Below are 17443 nucleotides of genomic sequence, written 5' to 3'. Positions count from 1 at the left end.
GCAGCAACAGGGAAAAAAAAAAGAAGCTTGGCATAAATCTTCCTGCTGCAGGGAGCTGAATCTCAGCAGAAAAAAAACAGCAAATCTTTCTAACACAGGAGGAAGACGGCCAACTTCATAAATATGGAGGGCAGAGTGTTGAGGAGCGGGTAAGAGTATGAATATTTTACAGAGCTAAGGCCAGTGGGAGCGATGGTGAGGATGGCCAGAGAGAGAATACAGCTGGTTGCTTCAGTGTTATATAACACACACACACACAAACAGATGGACATGCAGCACAAAGCATTGGACACTGGTATGAAAGCTGAAATCTTACACAAGGACACTTGGACCCGCAGCTAAGTGAGTCAGAGCCACATGCAAAAAACACACCGCGACATAAATGAGTGCAAGCGACAGGAAAAGATGAATGGCCAAACACAGAGATTCCGTCCCACCATCGCTGTTGTCCACCCACGACAGTATGCATCCATCTTATTTTCATCATACACCAGATGCCAGCTCGTCTCACACAATAACCGGTTCAATACACACACAGACACACACAATAGAGTCGAGAAAAGAGACAGATAGAGATGCAGGAGGCAATTTGCACACAAACGTCTCCCTGTGCCATGGACCACTTTATTTTAAACAAGTCATAAACAGTGTTAATTTAATCAACAAGTCATTAAGAGGTAAAGCTGGTGATATATAGCCATGTTCCTTGCCAATTGTTTTCCATTAAAAGAAAAAAGCCATCAGTAGATCTGAAAACACCTCTATGCTTCAGAGCGCCTTCTTTGTCCAAACTATTCAGTGTGGGGCTGAAAATCCCCACAAAATAAAAATGTCTTTCCTTTGGATGACTTACAGTTAAAGAACAGAAAATAAACCCCTATTCAAAAAAATGCGGGTCGCAAAGCAAAACGTGAGTAGAAATGTAGAATGTATCGAACAATAGTCGAAAGCAGAAAACTTGAAAAAAAAGGGGGCAACCAAAGGCAGGAAAAGTAATAATTGCTACTAATTATGTTAACTGGCAACAAAGCAATAACATGACTGGATATAAAGAGCACCTTAGAGAGGCGGAGTCTCTCAGAAGTTTAAGCAATCTGCACAAACTGTGTCTATAAATTGTGGAGCGATTTCAGTTTCAGTGTTCCTTAACGTAAAATTATAAAGGACTGTTACCTCGTCCTCAGTGCATGTCGTGAAAGGATTCGCCGAATCTGGAGACATCCCTGTGTGCATGGGACACAACTGAAAAACGGTACCGATGTCCCTGATCTTCCGGCCCTCAGGGAGCCCTGCATTAAAAGCAGGCTTGATTCTCTGATGGAAATCACTGAATGTACAGAAAACGCTGAAGTCTTCTTTGGAAGTTTATTTCAAATTAAACGAGACAAAGCTGCAGCCTCTGGACTAAAGGAGCGGGACTATCGAGTTTGTTATCGGCCTGCATCTGTGATGATATGGGGGTGCGTTAGTGCCGGTGCATCTGCCGACTTAAAAGGCACCATCAATGAGCGACATATGCTCCCACGCAGACGACGTCTGTTTCAGGCAAAACGTGCATATTTCTGAAGAAAAATGCTAAACCACATACTGCATATGTAACGATAGCATGGCTTTGTAGTCGAGGAGTCCAGGTGCTGGACTGACCTTTCACCAACTGAACACATTTGGTGCATCATGAAATATATATAAGACAAAGAGCCAGGACTGGTGAGCAGAGGTGGGTAGTAATGAGTTACATTTACTCCGTTACATTTACTCAAGTAAGTTTTTGAAAAAATTATACTTCTAGGAGTACACTGGAAAAAATCAAAGTCTTACCAAGTATATTTGTCACATTTCTAGTCAAAATATCTCATTACACTTAATATAAGACACAACTGCCTAACAAAAACCATTTCAGCCAGATATAGGGAGTTGTTTGAAGACAATACATCTTGAATATCTTGTTAAATGAAAAAGTCTTGAAAACAAATTGTTTTGAGTCACATATCATATGAAACAAGCTTTTTTTGACATTTGAAGAGGTTTTTAAGCTAATTTCAAGGTCACTTTTATCTCAAAAGTCCTAAATATCACATCTTATTTCAAGATATCTTGACAAGCCGATTTTCACTAGTTTCATTGGCTGATTCTTTTGCTTATTTCAAACAAAAACGTCTTGTATTTGCGTTTCTTTTACTTATTTTTGGAGGGGCATTTTTTCCAGTGTAGTTTTAAATCACTATATTTTTTACTTTTACTTGAGTAGATTTGTGCAGCAGAAACTGTCCTCTTACTCCGCTACATTAGGCTACAATGAGCTCGTTACTTTTCTTCTTATCTCTTTGGTATTCTTCGCCTCATTATTTTTATCCCCCCGCGTACGCCTCATTTTAATGTTTTATTCTGACAAAGAGAGAGACTTCGGCCAAAGGCTCTACCACCTGACTGTGTTTCACCAATCAAACGTAGCCGTGCAGTCTCGTCACGTGCAGAGTATAGCTCTGGTCACGTGACCATACTCAATGTCAGGGGCGGGACCATGGGCGGGACGGGTTAGCTTTACAATTTACAGTCGTAGCAAACAAAAAAGAGAAACAGATGAAAAATGTCAGAGTCAACGGTCGGAAATGCAGACACAGACGGAGAGGAACACCCTTGTCCTCATACTGAAAGCATGTTTACCTCACAAAAAGTGCGAAACAGCAGCTACATTATGCGTCTTCTGTGTCAACCAAAACAAACGGATATTTCAGCATTCAAAAACTCAACATCTGACTTCAGGAAACGTGTAGCCAGAGGTTGGTTTCCTAAAAAATTTTTTTTTTTTTTTCCACATGGATAGGTAAATATTTGTTTTTTAGGTTATATATGGGTTACATATGTTTTAAACATTCCCTAAGTCTATTAGCCTATTTTTTTTTATCAAAGTTCTTGAATTTACCTGGATTATTTTAATTTAAGCTATTTTGTAATTAATTAATTAATTAATTAATTTTAATTTATTTTATCAATTGGATGAACTCTAATTTGCTTAAAGATGATAATTTTGTATTTTTGTCTGACTGATTGAATGCTTGTGTTAACAAATAAATCAGACGTTACTCAACATTTACTCAGTACTTGAGTAGTTTTTTCACCAAGTACTTTTTTACTCTTACTCAAGTAATTATTTGGATGACTACTTTTTACTTTTACTTGAGTCATATTATTCTGAAGTAATGGCACTTTTACTTGAGTCATATTATTCTGAAGTAATGGCACTTTTACTTGAGTACAATTTTTGGCTACTCTACCCACCTCTGCTGGTGAGTAGCTAGAATCCTGTATAAGACAACAATAAGACAACATTCCTCTCCCAAAGGTCCAAAAACTGCTCTCCTCAGTTCCCTGATGTTTACAAACCGTTGTTAATAGAAGAGGGTATGCTACATAGTGGTAAACATGAGCTATTATTTTTCATAAAATCGTTAAATGTCTCACTTTCAACATCTGTGTTGATGAGATTTTTAAGTCACTGCATACTGTATCTATTCATATTTTACACGTCATTCAGACTCTTTGGAACTTGGGTTGTAAAATAGTCATAACCCCTTGAAAAGGCTATCTCTGAAAATACAAGAAATCTTCTCAAAGCAGAGACTGAAACTTTTTAATTAGATTGTTTTCTGGTCTTAAGAGATTTCAGAACAAACATTAGTCTGATATCTGCACATAGGTGGGGGACAAGCTGTATGTGAAGCACAAAAGATAAGTAATGGCTGACAAATCACTCATCTGGAATTCCCTCATCTACAGAAATAATACTTTATTTCATCAGTATTTCACTTTGATGCACTTGCAGATCCAACGGTTCGAACAACAAGTACACATATGCTGTAATTACTGGAGATGCAGTAGGTAACCAGGAACTGGAAACTCGTAAAGACACGGCTCCCTGCACACCCAGCAAAATGCAGCTGAATCAGGTGCTTTTCAGTTTGAGGCCAGCAAATTTCCAGAGAAGACGAGGGAACTGGGAGACACAGATTAATTCTCAGCCTTTAAATCTGCAAACAGACTAATCTTTCAACACCGTGTCGTCTTCATCATTGTCAAACCGGACAAAGACATGGGTCTTTAATTGGTCTCAAAAGTCGGGGATGTGAAATCCAGGCGTGTGCACAAATGCGGTCCCACGAGCACCGAGCTCTAAGAAGCGCTGGCTAGAAAACCACCACCCCCCACCCCCCTGGACCCCTTTTCAAGGCTCACTATTTTTCAACACATTCTCTCAGTCTTTGAGGCAGGACAATGGCTCATTTCTCCTCTCCTCTGATTGGTCTTTGATAGCAAAATCTCATTTTCGACATCTTTAAACACATCTTCAGTATAAGACTTCTGAAAATCTCGCTTCTGTTCCTTTTGAATGATGTACAAACATGAAGCGGTACGACTGCACTGCTGGTGGAGAAAAAGCAGTAACACAACTGACACGACTTTAAACTCTAGTACTTCCTCTGCCCCTGCTGTGTTACTTCTACTAAAACTAGTAATGCTGGTATTTAGCGCAATTGTGCAAACATCAATAGAATTGAACTTCTCGTGATCTACTTTTTCCTATTGCTACTGAGTACTGGCCAAAAGTTTACTGCAAGAACTACAACCAATACTTAACTGCATGGCAGGCTACAAATTACAGTGCTGTTAATATGATGGGTCATGTCTTAAACAATGTGAAAGCACAAATGTGAATGCATTTTACCACAGATTTACAACTGGAACAATGAAAACTCTTATTCTGATATGTATTTACATATATATAGATATATATACACATACACATATACGGTTACTGAAACTGGCTAGACCTAATGGCTGGAACTGGAGATTGGAAAAAAAAAGGATTATTCTGTCAAGTGAGGTGAAGCATTTCTTATCCACTTGTGACTTGTACTTCTCTTGTCATTTCAGGGTGTTTTTTTTTTCTTCTTTTTATTTTGGGCAGGAGGACAGGTCAGGACTAACATCCGAGTAAAGGGCGAGGCCTCCCCCCCATTTAGGAACTCCTTCCACGTCAAAAGTGACGGTAGCCATGCAACAAATCGCTGCTGTTGGTGTGAGAAAGAGTTTGAGACATTCCGGATTCTTTCGTCTTTCTCTCTGGGACCTCATTGTGCATGCAACTACAGCTGAAATCACAGCAGACTTTGTGATTGAACTTGGCTGGGGATTTTGTCAAATGAAGCTAGAGCTGAACAATCAGAATTTTATTAGAGCAGAGCGACAGCCTCAGAAATTCTTTAAAAAAGGACAATAGATGTTGTTTTTCAGTCACAGCTTCAGCCGACGTGACGAACGAAGCTCAAAACTATTAGATGCTTGTGAATTTTGCTGCATATAATATAGAGAATATAGAGCACAGAGACAAGCAGACAGTTAAACAGATGAAAAGGGCTTGGGGGCCCTGTTTAATTTGACTCTGTGCCTCATACTAAATCCTTAGAACATTTTAGCACTACAATAGTAGTGTTTTAGTATCTTACTAACTAACTTGCTAAAGATCTAACATCAAGCTAGCTAACTAGGTGCACATTTTGTGCACATGAACAGAAAAATACTGTATTAACCCCCCATGGGGGAAATTCAAAAAATCTTCCCTGGATTCCAAAATTCTCAGATGAGCGATAGCTTTTGTTTACATTTTTTTTGTTGCAATGATTAGATTAAGAAGAGGGAATTAATATTGTAAAGAGCCAAGCTTCGGAGTGTCTGTTAGAGCGGTAAGCACAAACTCACAGAACGCGAGTTGCGCCCAGTGGACAGACTTTGTGAGGAGCCCCGTTGGTGGTGAGCTGATGATTCACACCAACACCTGCCGGGTATTGCTACAAACTTCCATTATTTATTTAACTGATTAACTGCCTTAAGTTTGTGAACCTCTAAACTATGTGCTACTGACTCATCTAAGTGTAAGTACACTGACAGAAACTGCCCGAGAGCGCTAGAAGGCTGAAATACAGCAGTTGGCACCTTTGGTTTCCAGTCTACTGTTTTGCTTTTTGGTTGCTTTTGATGGCATCTTTGCGACCTCCTTAACATGACAAACAAATTCATGAGTATGTCGGTAAAATTTGCCGGGCTCACACTGAGATTTGTTATTATGACAGCGGTGCTACATTCTTTATCATTTGCTTTTCTCAGGTGTTTAAAGTAGCCATACTGCCATTTCGCCCCCCCCCCCTTTTGTTCATTAAATAAGCAACTTTGATTGTCTTAATTGATTAGCAAAGGCCTGGACTGCATGAGACACACTGTGACAAAAAGCAAGTGTGAGAGGAGCAACTGGCAGAGAGGAAAAAGAAGAGAAACAGTACCTGAGAGCAAAATGGAAAGCCTGGCTCCCTTGAGTACTTATTTGGACACACACACACACACACACACACACACACACACACACACACAAAGGGTGCATCATTACAGACAGAGCAGGATCTTGCGTAAACAAGAAATTAGTGTTAAAATGACAATTCCACATTTAAAAGCAAAATCAAGGTAGAATTACCAACTCTGACTACTTACTAAAACGTAAACACCTTTTTTTTTTAACACACACACACATGATAGAAACCACAAATATTCCAAATCAAATAGATCATCAGCATCCGACCGATCCAGACACATGCACAAAATAACAACCCTGCAAGGTGAATCCAACACACATCATCAGCAGTGCTCCTTTGAGCCAACAAGCACACACACACACACACACACACACACACACACTACAGTACCATATAAACACAAGATCATAAGGGAAAAACACACATCTCTTCACAAGCCTATCTGCACGCAAACACACAGACACAGAGTGTTTAAGGTGGCCGTCACACACCCATATCAGCGCAGTCCACGCGCATGTAAACACTTTTCCAACCGCCGCTGCCCTAACGCCTTTGCCACCCACTCAAAACACAACACACACACACACACACACACACACACACCCCTCCAAAACACACACACCCTCCGTCCATCCATCCACCCATCTAGCCAAGCCTCCTCTCCTCTTTTCCATCCATCCTTACCTTGCAGCAGGCTCTGGAGGTTGAGCTGTGCTTGCTGGTGCAGCTCCTCGACACACTCCGGCCTGCTCCACGAGCCGAACACGTTCACGCTCTGTTGCCATGGAGACCTGAAATGGGCCGCGCTGCCGCCGCCACCGCTGCCACCGCCGCTGCCGTGGTTGCCATCGCCGTGGCTGCTGCTGCTGCCACCGCGCCTTCCGCTCTCTGCCTCTAGACCGCTGGTGGCTGGAGGGAGAGGGAGGAGAGAGAGGGAGGGAGGAGAGAGAGAAACGTTGAGAGGAGGTGATGGATGAACGGAGAGATAAGGGAGGGAAAGAGAGGGAAGGGAAATAAGGAGGGAAGCGAGATTATCATAAGTGGAGAGGGAAGGAAAAGGGGGAGCAAAAAGGAGAAGAGAAAGGAAACAAGAGGGGTGTGAAAAAGGGATGTGGGGAAAAAGAGAGAGAGAGAGTGAAGGATCACAGGAGAGAAGAAACAGAAAAAAGGAGAAAGGAGCAGGGAAGAAAAAAGGAGAAATAGAGGGGCAAGGTAAAGAAAAGAGAAAGAGTTGATGAGGGAAAAAAAGAAATCAATGAGAAGGAAGTGGGATAGAGGAGAAAGGACGGGGTTTAGGGAGGAGAAAGAAAGAAGAAAAACACATGTAAATAAAAATGTATGAATTTGCATTACTAATACCCCAGAGACGTAGATTACATAACACAGTGTGTTGTCAGGGAGAACAAGGACGGAGGGAAGGAAGGAAGGAAGGATGGATGTGAGCGAGGGTTGGGGGGTAAGAGCAGGGAAGAGTGGTGCATAACAGATTTGGAGGGAAGTCAGAGAGGAGCGCTTAATTAGCAGGGAGAAAGAGTGGGAGGAAGATAGAGGGACAGTCAAAGGATGAGGCAGAAGGGGAGGGAGGGGGGAGAAGGATGGATTAGGGCAGGGAGGAGGAAAGAAAAAGGAGGGAAAAATGGGGCAAGAGGGGAGAAGGAGGAAAAAGACAGGGAGAAGGAGGGAAAGAGGGATGATATCTGAGGGGAGGAGAACAAAGGAATGAAGGCACCGTGAATGTGGAGTTTGTGTGATTTACAGAAGAAAAAAAGAAAAATTAAATGGACCCAAGTGAACGCATACGGCCACTTAACACGGACCATGAACGAGATGTCGCCTTGAATCAGCGCTGATGAAATAATCTGACACATCCAGCAGCTGATGGAACATGACTAACAAACACCAGAATCCCAAATGTGACAGCCGGTGTCGTCCAAGAGAGCAACAACGGGCAAGAAATGGGCAATCAGCATCAACGCAAGGTTAGATGAAAATCTGCCTCACTCGATCCTACGATATAAGGTGCGTTCAGAACCTTCAGGCTGATTGTTGGTGGGGTTGCACTTTATAACTGAAACACCTAATAAAACGCTCTGAAACAGGAAGTAACCTCTGGGAGTCAAAGTATGAATGGTTACACGGCCGCATACCATTTCAAACCCTTTCCTTTTGTCACCTGTCATTTGAGACATAAGATGTTTTTGCTTGCATTAAACAAAAACCCTGTCGTATGAGCATTATTTCCAGGGAAAGTGGGTAGAGATGCTATGTGGGCAGAAGATATTGTCAGCAATCATTATCCACTGGGGAGCAACGGCCTTTTATTTATTCATTTGCTTTATGTTTTAGCTCGGTTAGCTAACTTTCCATAAGGTGGGCCCGAGCATTGATCATAGTTTTTAGTAGAGATGGGACCAAGTCTCAAGTAAGTCTCAAGTCTTAGCTTTCAAGTCTCAAGTAAGTCCCAAGTAATTTTTTCTTGGTCAAGTCAAAGTCAAGTCACCTTATTTTTGCAATTTTACCCGCAGAATCTGATCTTAATAAAGTGAAAAGACAAGATATAAGTAACTGTCAGTAAACATCATTGGCCAATGTGTCCAACCTGCCCACCCCGTATCATATCAAGCTAACGTTAGCTAACTACCGACTAGGCTAACAGGATAATATTAGCTAATTTGACAAGCACTTATTGGTCAGAATGGATCTTGAAATGACAAACAAACTTCGAAGTTATGCTAGATGCTTAACACTCAAGTCATTCAAGTCATCGTGTCTCAAGTCAAGTCAAGTGCCGAGTCTTTAACTTCCAAGTCCGAGTCGAGTCTCAAGTCTTTTATTTTTTGTCAAGTCAGTCACAAGTCATCAAAACAGCGACTCGAGTCGACTTGAGTCCAAGTCACAGTGACTTGAGTCCCCATCTCTGGTTTTTAGGCCTGCCTATAATACTTTGACCAAGTCTCATAATAGCTGTAGCTTACTATTGCTATTGACTTGGGCTTATCTCAGACCGGTTACTTTCTCTTTGCAGACATAAAAACCCTATCCCTCACGTGAGAAGGATTCACAGGAAATCCCACCTTGCCAGACTTCCGACCCTTCAACATCCTATAATGGCTAAGGGTTGAGGACAGTAAACGATGGTGAGTCCTGTTCATTGACTGACTGACTTTAGTTGATCTTATTGGTTGAATTTTCCTTGTCGTGGCGATGACATTTCATCCAACCAGCTGCTGGGTGTCTTATGGACGAGATGGTTCTGTCATGACAATCCATCTGTCATGTCATGTCAAGAAAAACCCTAGTCCGTGTCACGATCCGTCTTTTCCCTGTTATGTTGCCGTCCTTTTCCTTCCGCTGTCTATCAGTCTGTGTGAGGGCGCAGCGCTCCTGTGTTCCCATGCAGCTGTGGTTAATCTCCTTATTACCTGCCAGTATATCTTTTCTGGCCAGGAAACTGTTCCGGCCTTATTCCCTGAAATGTAGGCTCATTCGATGCCAAGTTTTTTCTTTCTTTCTCTACCTATCTGCACCTATCTGCCTGCCCGCTTGCCAGTCAGTCTGTCAAGTGATCCCACCTTCAAGCTCTGGTGTCTGTCCACCCGAGTCCCCCGGATAACTTCCATGACTTCTCTGCTCTCCTTTCTTTGCCTGCTGTAAATAAATCCCCATCTCAACCTCATTGCTGCCTCTCTCGCCTGCTGCTGGATCCAATCTGGCTCAGCTTTGTGACAGTCCAATAAATATACTCAGAGGACATCCACGTTAAGAAGTTGGACAGTTGGTACTACAAGCCACACGACATTCACTCAGCACACAATGCTTTCTGATATTAGACTATAAAATAATAGCATATCTTGTTTTCAGAAACCCTGATGCTCAAAAAATGTTCAAATTCATATATATACCCTGTTTCTTCACAGCTTTGTGTAGTGTGAATGGTACCTCATTGTAAATGGATTATACCCCTTGATGATAAATGCAATGAAATGCATTTCTTTGAGGACAAGCTGAAAGGACTGAAGGATAGGCTATATATAACAAATGGATGTAGTCCTCGTGACATCACTTATAAGCTTGTGAGATGCCTTTTTGAAGCCTTAAGCTTGGCATTTGGCAGTCGCCATCTTGGTCTTTTTGGAGCCAGGATTGGGCCATATTCGGACAAGAGGTTGGAGCTCTGGAGGGATACTTGAAACTTGGACTAATATCTATCCAATTATAGTTATTTTTACAAACTATGAGAAAAAGTGAATCTATCTCTATCTATCTAAATTATGACGAGTGATTTTTGTGTTGACACTGTTTGAATATAGCTCTATTATATCCAGGTGATGTTGTCCCTCATGTCCATTGATGGTATTTTATGTATAGGAACTTCTTCTTTGGCTATTTAAGTCCATCTGACTTAAATCCATCCGTCTATGGTGGAGAGTTGGGAGAGACGGTAATTTCATCAGCTTTTTGCCATCCATTTTTATGGAATATATACAAAGGGCTTCAATTTGACAAAATAGGGCCAATGATGTGTGGCTATTTTCAGTTTTTTATTTGTTTTATTTGGTTAAGTGATATAAGAACCACAATTGGATGCATCAACATATTTAATAACTTCAATAGCCTGTCAGTTAATTGGTTTTTCCAGCTTCCTGGCACACAGTGCAGCGTCTATGAAATCCCGGCAACTGTTCTCAAAATGAACTTCAAAGGAACTTTCTTGTTATTCAGAACTGACTGGTCTGTTGGAGAAATCTTTACTTATGCATGATAACATACTGCACTTAACCATGTTAGACTCGGATATATTTCCAAAGGGATGGCACAGCAACTATTTCTCAATTAGAAAAAGGCACAAAATGCAGTTAAAGTTTTTAAAAAAAGCTCGACTTCCTGCAGACAGACGCACGGATAAATTTTGCAGTGAATCCAGCAGCACTGTCATGTCTGGTTTTCTCTGAGGCAGACGTCTCCCCTCAAATAACCTGCCGCACTGTATGGAATCACAATTTCACCCTCCCAGCTTCCTGCTTCATCTTCCTAAGCGGCTTGTCACACAATCAGCTCCCGCCAGAGAGAGCTACTGTTTATGATACAGAAGTGTGCGTCAGTTAGCATCAGTCGCACAGAGGAGAACAAAGGCGATCATGCATGATTTATAATGTACTGCTGAATAGGCTCTCACCACAGAGACCATGTTACTCTAATTTTCTCTCATTTGGAGATTTAAATACATCCATTTTTAAGTCAAGTCTTCTGTAATCTTTTTTGTTTTATTCTCTTCCCCAAGTTAAGCTCTGTTAACTGGCCACACAAATTGTGTTAGCGGGTCTTGCTGCAAGCTAAATATCCCATTAGAGATCGTTGCTCTTAGGATATGAAGTTTCCCCCAACAGATCTACCTCTTCTTTTTTACATCTTGAAGTCTGCTTCTATTACGAATGAAATTATAATATTTTTTCATTGTACGTCTGCAGTGTAAAATATCCTGCAGTAAAAATTCAAACTTAATCGTGAGTTCTCAGCATTAAAAATATAACTAAAAGTGCTGGCATAAAAAAGTTCTACTAATGATATTTAACAATTTACAAGTGGACATACATGTGTTATGTCCATCTCATCTTATTTTATGAATTTACATCTCATGTCACCACACCTCCCGAAGTTAGATCCCAACAAATGCAAGCAAACTGATCTAATCTGTCTTTAAAGATGTTGCTTAAAATTTCAGTGAAATACAATTAAATTGGGATATTTCCTAGCAAATCAATACATAGCTCAAACTGCCTCGATTATATAATTTCAATAACATTTATTTGATCTATTTCAACATTACTTTATGCACGAAAATGCCGAGTTGAAGAGGAGTCAACAAAGTTTTTAAAGTGTCAACAACCATGCCAAATAGCTAATCATGCTACATAGATTCTGATTCAATGAGTTTTTGATCACGAGGGATTTTTGAAAAGGTAAATCTGTGGGTGAGTGTTCTTGTGAGCTTGTGAGACTAAAGTACCGCTCTCGACTCACACAAGCCTCGGGAGTTTCTAAAACTGTATCACAAATTACTCAAAATAGAGGATCTGGAGGGAGAAAAAGTGTTAACCACCTTACAGCTAGTGTTGTGCCTTTGAGAAATCACTGTTGCTGTGACTGCTGCTGTAAATGTGCGCTAAGGATTTCTCACCCTACACGGTATATCAACATAATAAGGAGTCATCATCTATATATCAAGGTTTTTTCCCAGTGTGCAAGCCTCACTGGATTCATGTCCAAAGCATGCAACCACTGCCTCAGCACAATGGTACATCTTGCAATATGTCAGAGTCAATAGAAAAAAGAAAAAAAAAACTGAATGTTAACTAGACCAAACACTGGTTATAGAGTCCACACTTTCTGCTGTGACAGGTACATTATATAAGAAGATAACTACCTGTCAGCAGATTCAACACCATGAAAAGAGAACTTGTCCAACAACTTACCAAAGAACACAATCTGTCAACTCTAAAAAAAGATTCAGTGTGTATTGACCGCGATGTGCCCATCACGGATTAAGTTCTGAAGATGTAAGCTGCTCAGAAAACTGCCGCAACAAAACTTGCTCTTAAAAAACGGGCGAATGAGAATAACTTATTTTGCCGGCTAGCTTTTGCTATAAGCTAAATAGATTAGCAAAAAACATGTTCGTTAATTTTGAAATCCTACATCTGTGATTACACACAAAATTCAACCTGTATTTTAGTACGCCAGCTTCTTTTTTTTTTCAAGGATACTTGTTACACCAAAAAAGAAGAAAAAAAAACACTTGAGACACAATAAAACAGGCAACTTGTAGTCTCAGCTGCATGTAAGCTAAATCCAAGCTAACTTGTCTAGATGCACACAATCAGGCCAAAATGCTAACCTATGATCATAAAGTTATTAAAAGAAGTTGCCCAGTCTCGCTGTCAACAAATGGGAGAACTTCAGACAGAACATGACATGCATTGTGGTTGCCACAAAAACTAAACTAAAACTTTGACGGTACCATCTTGTTGTTGACAAGCGGGAAGCTAGCATTTTGTAACGGTGTTTATGCTCCGAGCGACAAAGATGCATCACTTTATATACATTTCTTACTTAAAAAACACATCTGAATGGCCATATTTGATGGAAACCTTTGTCCAAGATAAGGCTTTTCTCATGAGGTCTTAATATAACCACATTTTGTCTTCAGTGTTTGCTGCATGTTTATTGGCTGCACAGATACTCATCACATTTGCTGCCATTGCAAAGCGCAAGTCACTGGAAATAATCTGTCTCAGAGAGAGCAGCGGTACAGTTGTCGCATTCTGTCTGAAAGGAATACATGAAGCATACATGCTATCGTCACATTCCTCCTTCAGGCTAAAATGCACATCAACATAAAGTTAGCTACTATGGCAGCCATTTCAGTCCAACATTTCCATGTCAGATTCTGAAATAGTCATGAAATGTAAACTATTGATATCAACAATTAAAGTCACGGATGGGTCTTTTCTGTACAAAACTTTCCTCGAGGAGCCTTGAGTTTGACTATATTTAGTTCTATTTTTACACTTTAATTTAGTTTTAATTCACTTTTTATTTCACTCTGATTTGCTCATTATTTTCATTTAAGTTTCTTTTTGATTAGGCTGAAGGAATCAAAACACTACCCTACGATTTGCAATAGAATTTATGTAACAGAGAAACGAGAGAAGAGAGAGTCTGTCTCAGCCGCAGAGATTTCACCCTTTTCCTACATTCCTTATGTAACGCTGGTATCATCAAAAGGAAAGCAAGATGGAAGAATAGGATGAAGGAGGGACACAAGCTTCTGGGCATCACTGGGCAGGCGGATTTAGGAACAAAAAAGAAAAACAAATGTTTCTACTCAGTTCTTCTTAAAAAAAAAAAGGGAAGAAATTATCCTGGAAAGAAATACTGCGCAGTCTGGTTTCGGCGGTCAGAGAAAAAATGAAGTAGAAGCTCATGGGTTCAATCACCCACACATGATGTCATAACTACTAACTAAAATGTCCTGTTTACCTAAACAGCTATTCAAAAACTAAGATTAAAGGGATAGTTTGCCTCTTTTGAAGATGCTGTGTGCTGTGTAGACCGAGCAGACCGAAGTGCAGACCGAGCACTCCCCTGCTTCTGAGCAGCAAACACCGTAACAGGCGCGGCTATCGGCAGGTGGCAGCACGCAGTGATACGAAGGGAGAGAAAATAGCGCCAAGCGATTGTGAGGTCTGACTTTTTCTGGATGAACGATTTTGTGATGCAAATGTATTACTCTTTTGAACGCATATTGTTTTGAGAAGCAAAACGCTTTATTTTTGTGGCCCCAGCCAACTAGCCGGACTACCCAAAACGAGGCCGGAACTCGGCTCACAGGACACAGCAGGGAGTAAGTCTAATTTAATAAATGATATTGCTAATATGGTATGTCATACAGCTTCATGTCAAAAGAGGCGAACTATCCCTTTAAGAGGAGGTTTGTCAATCTGGTTTGAAATTAGATTAATTTTTTTCATTTTTAAACAGTCTGAATAAGGGAAAAAAATTAAACCAGTTTTAAGCTTGGGTCCCATATGTTGCACATAATGCACTGTGCCTTACGCTCAAATTCCTATACGAGCTGCTCTAACTTCTTATTCTTGCATATATTTGCGTATTTCTTAATTTCATAAGGAAATGGCATGTCATACATCAGGGTCACAAATGCTCCTTGGGGGAAAAGAATGAATGAATAGAAAATTTAAATAACACAACACAACCTCAGTTATAAACCCCTCAGCTCAGATGAGCCAAACTGCTACGAATACAACAGTGTCCGGACATCCCTCCTTGCAAAGTTTATAACTGCAACCAAAAACAATGGTGCAGAAGATGCCGATAGGTCGCGGGACCTGCTCAGGCCTGTAGACCTGACCAATCAGAGCATGGTAGGTGTACGTTGCAAGATGCACGGTTTGGAGCTCAGAGGGAATGAAGTCTACCATCACCAGCAGGGTTCGAGGCAAGGCATGGCAAGTTTATTTGTACCACACAATTCAACAACAAGGCGATTCAAAGTGCTTTACAGATACATTAAAACAGTACAAATAAAAAGCATGATTTAAATTCTAAACAAAAAAGAAAGAAATAAGAACAATAGATAAAATCAGATGTTAAAATGTGATTAAGTTTCGAAACTCAAGCTTCAGATTTGGAGCTTTATTCAAACGCAGCTGAAAATAGGTGTGTCTTCAACCTGGACTAAAGCCCCATACACACACGTCGCTGCTATTTACTCGCTACTCGCTCACTCGCCTACTCGCCACTCGCTTCGGTGCTTTTGCTGACTTGGTTGGGTGGCCACTGTTTGGAGAACACTGGGGGAACGTCACCTGTCAATAATCTGTATTCTGCATTTTAATTGGCTACTCGCTTTTACTCGCTTTACTCGCTTTACTCGCGTCGCTCGAAGTTGAAATACGTTCATCTCGGAATCCGCCCACATCGCATCGCTTGTACTCTCCTCGCCTACTCGCCTCCTCGCCTCGCGTGAACACATAGACATTCTATTGACTTCACTCGCTGAGCGAGTAAATAGCAGCGACGTGTGTGTATGGGGCTTTAAACACACTGAGTGTTTCAGCTGATCTGAGGCTTTCTGGGAGTTTGTTCCAGACATGTGGAGCATAGAATCTGGTTCTGACTCTGGGAACTGATAAAAGACCGGATCCAGATGACCTGAGGGGTCTGGAAGGTTCATACTGGGTCACACCAGCAGGGTTCGAGCCAGTGTATAGTAACACAGGGCTGAACAGTGTCATTCTTATGAAGACACGTTCTCCAACACATTTAAATGTAAAAAAAATTTGCTTGTGCTCACAAACCAAAACAGAATATAGAAAAGAAGTATTCACAAGCACACGCGTGCATTTGCAAAGGTGCTGTGGGAAGTTATTCAGTTCTCAGGCTTCCTACTAAAGCATTTCCCTCTGTGTGCGTTGGAGTGTCAGCAGGGAGGACACAGATTTAGACAAGCTGTTATCACTACACACACACACACATACACAAATAAATGGGTACATAGAAAGTTATCCATCGCTCATTTCTTTTGATTTTATCACTCCACAGACTCATGATGTAAATACATCCACAGTGGTAAAGAAGTGTTGCATGATTGTCATCTTAAAAATTTGACGAGTGCAAAGAGAGGCTCAGAAGCCACTGAAAGCATTATTCTGAGCTCTAGCTCAGCAAACGTGTTTATATGTCTGTCTGAAATAAAGCCGTCATTGCTGACCAAAAGCCTAGCTAAAACAATGTGTGTGTGTGTGTGTGTGTGTGTGTGCGTGCGTGTTAGCTTTGTGTTTTATCCCAGATAATAAGCGGTGCGCAGTAAACCAGATGTGCAGACAACACCGAGACCTAAACTGAGCATCTGCCATCCTCCTGGGTGTTTTTGAAATGAGGCAGGATCCAAAACCTTCCACAGTGTGACCAAGTCACGACAAAAAAGGTATTTGTTCTTAAGGAAATATCGTCTGAAGTGGCCGTTGAGCTATTGTATCAAATCAAATCAAATCAAACTTTATTTATAAAGCACTTTTCATCCATTAAAATGTAGCACAAAGTGCTATACATGTTTAAAAGCAGCCACCATCCCCACCCCACCCTAACACATACACACAAAAAGACCTATGCACACACACACATATATATATATATATATAAATAAAATAAACTTAGAAACGTGTGGCTGAATACAGATATTGTATACATTATATAGAGGCCGAACTAACTGAAATGCCAGATATCAATAAGTCAGATAACCAAAGGCTGAGGGATTTGTTGTTCAAGCAGACTTTTAAACCATTATTTAGAATTTCATACTGAATGATATTACTGTAACTATAGTGTAATTATTACAGACTACAGGCATGCTCTGGTAACCACACAGTAAAACAAGTGAATGTTATGTTCGCTATGTTGGAACGAAAATGGAGAAAACCAGCAAGCAAAGCTATCAAATGTAATAAATCTTGTTTTGCAATGTCGGTCTCCCACACAGAAGTGTTGGACATTCTATAAAC

The 17443-nt window shown here is 40.7% G+C and overlaps 1 protein-coding gene and 1 long non-coding RNA gene across 3 annotated transcripts in view; one reads left to right on the top strand and one right to left on the bottom strand.

Annotated features, from left to right (window-relative positions):
• The window catches only part of nhsl2 (NHS-like 2), a 191637-nt gene that overhangs the window by 54955 nt on the left and 119239 nt on the right, over window positions 1-17443 (bottom strand). For both annotated transcript variants that reach the window (XM_075451663.1, XM_075451664.1), the window contains exon 2: window positions 7047-7271. In XM_075451663.1, the coding sequence (XP_075307778.1) occupies window positions 7047-7271 (225 nt within the window). The remainder of the gene's footprint in view (window positions 1-7046; window positions 7272-17443) is intronic.
• The window catches only part of LOC142369332 (uncharacterized), a 53024-nt gene continuing 43501 nt past the window's right edge, over window positions 7921-17443 (top strand). Inside the window, exons 1-2 of the long non-coding RNA XR_012767585.1 lie at window positions 7921-8381; window positions 9388-9499. This is a non-coding gene — a long non-coding RNA (uncharacterized LOC142369332). The remainder of the gene's footprint in view (window positions 8382-9387; window positions 9500-17443) is intronic.

This window comes from Odontesthes bonariensis, chromosome 19, assembly GCF_027942865.1.
Source record: "Odontesthes bonariensis isolate fOdoBon6 chromosome 19, fOdoBon6.hap1, whole genome shotgun sequence".
Taxonomy (NCBI): Eukaryota; Metazoa; Chordata; class Actinopteri; order Atheriniformes; family Atherinopsidae; genus Odontesthes; species Odontesthes bonariensis.
The sequence above is the reverse complement of the archived record's forward strand: the minus strand, read 5'-3'. Positions and strand labels throughout refer to the sequence as shown.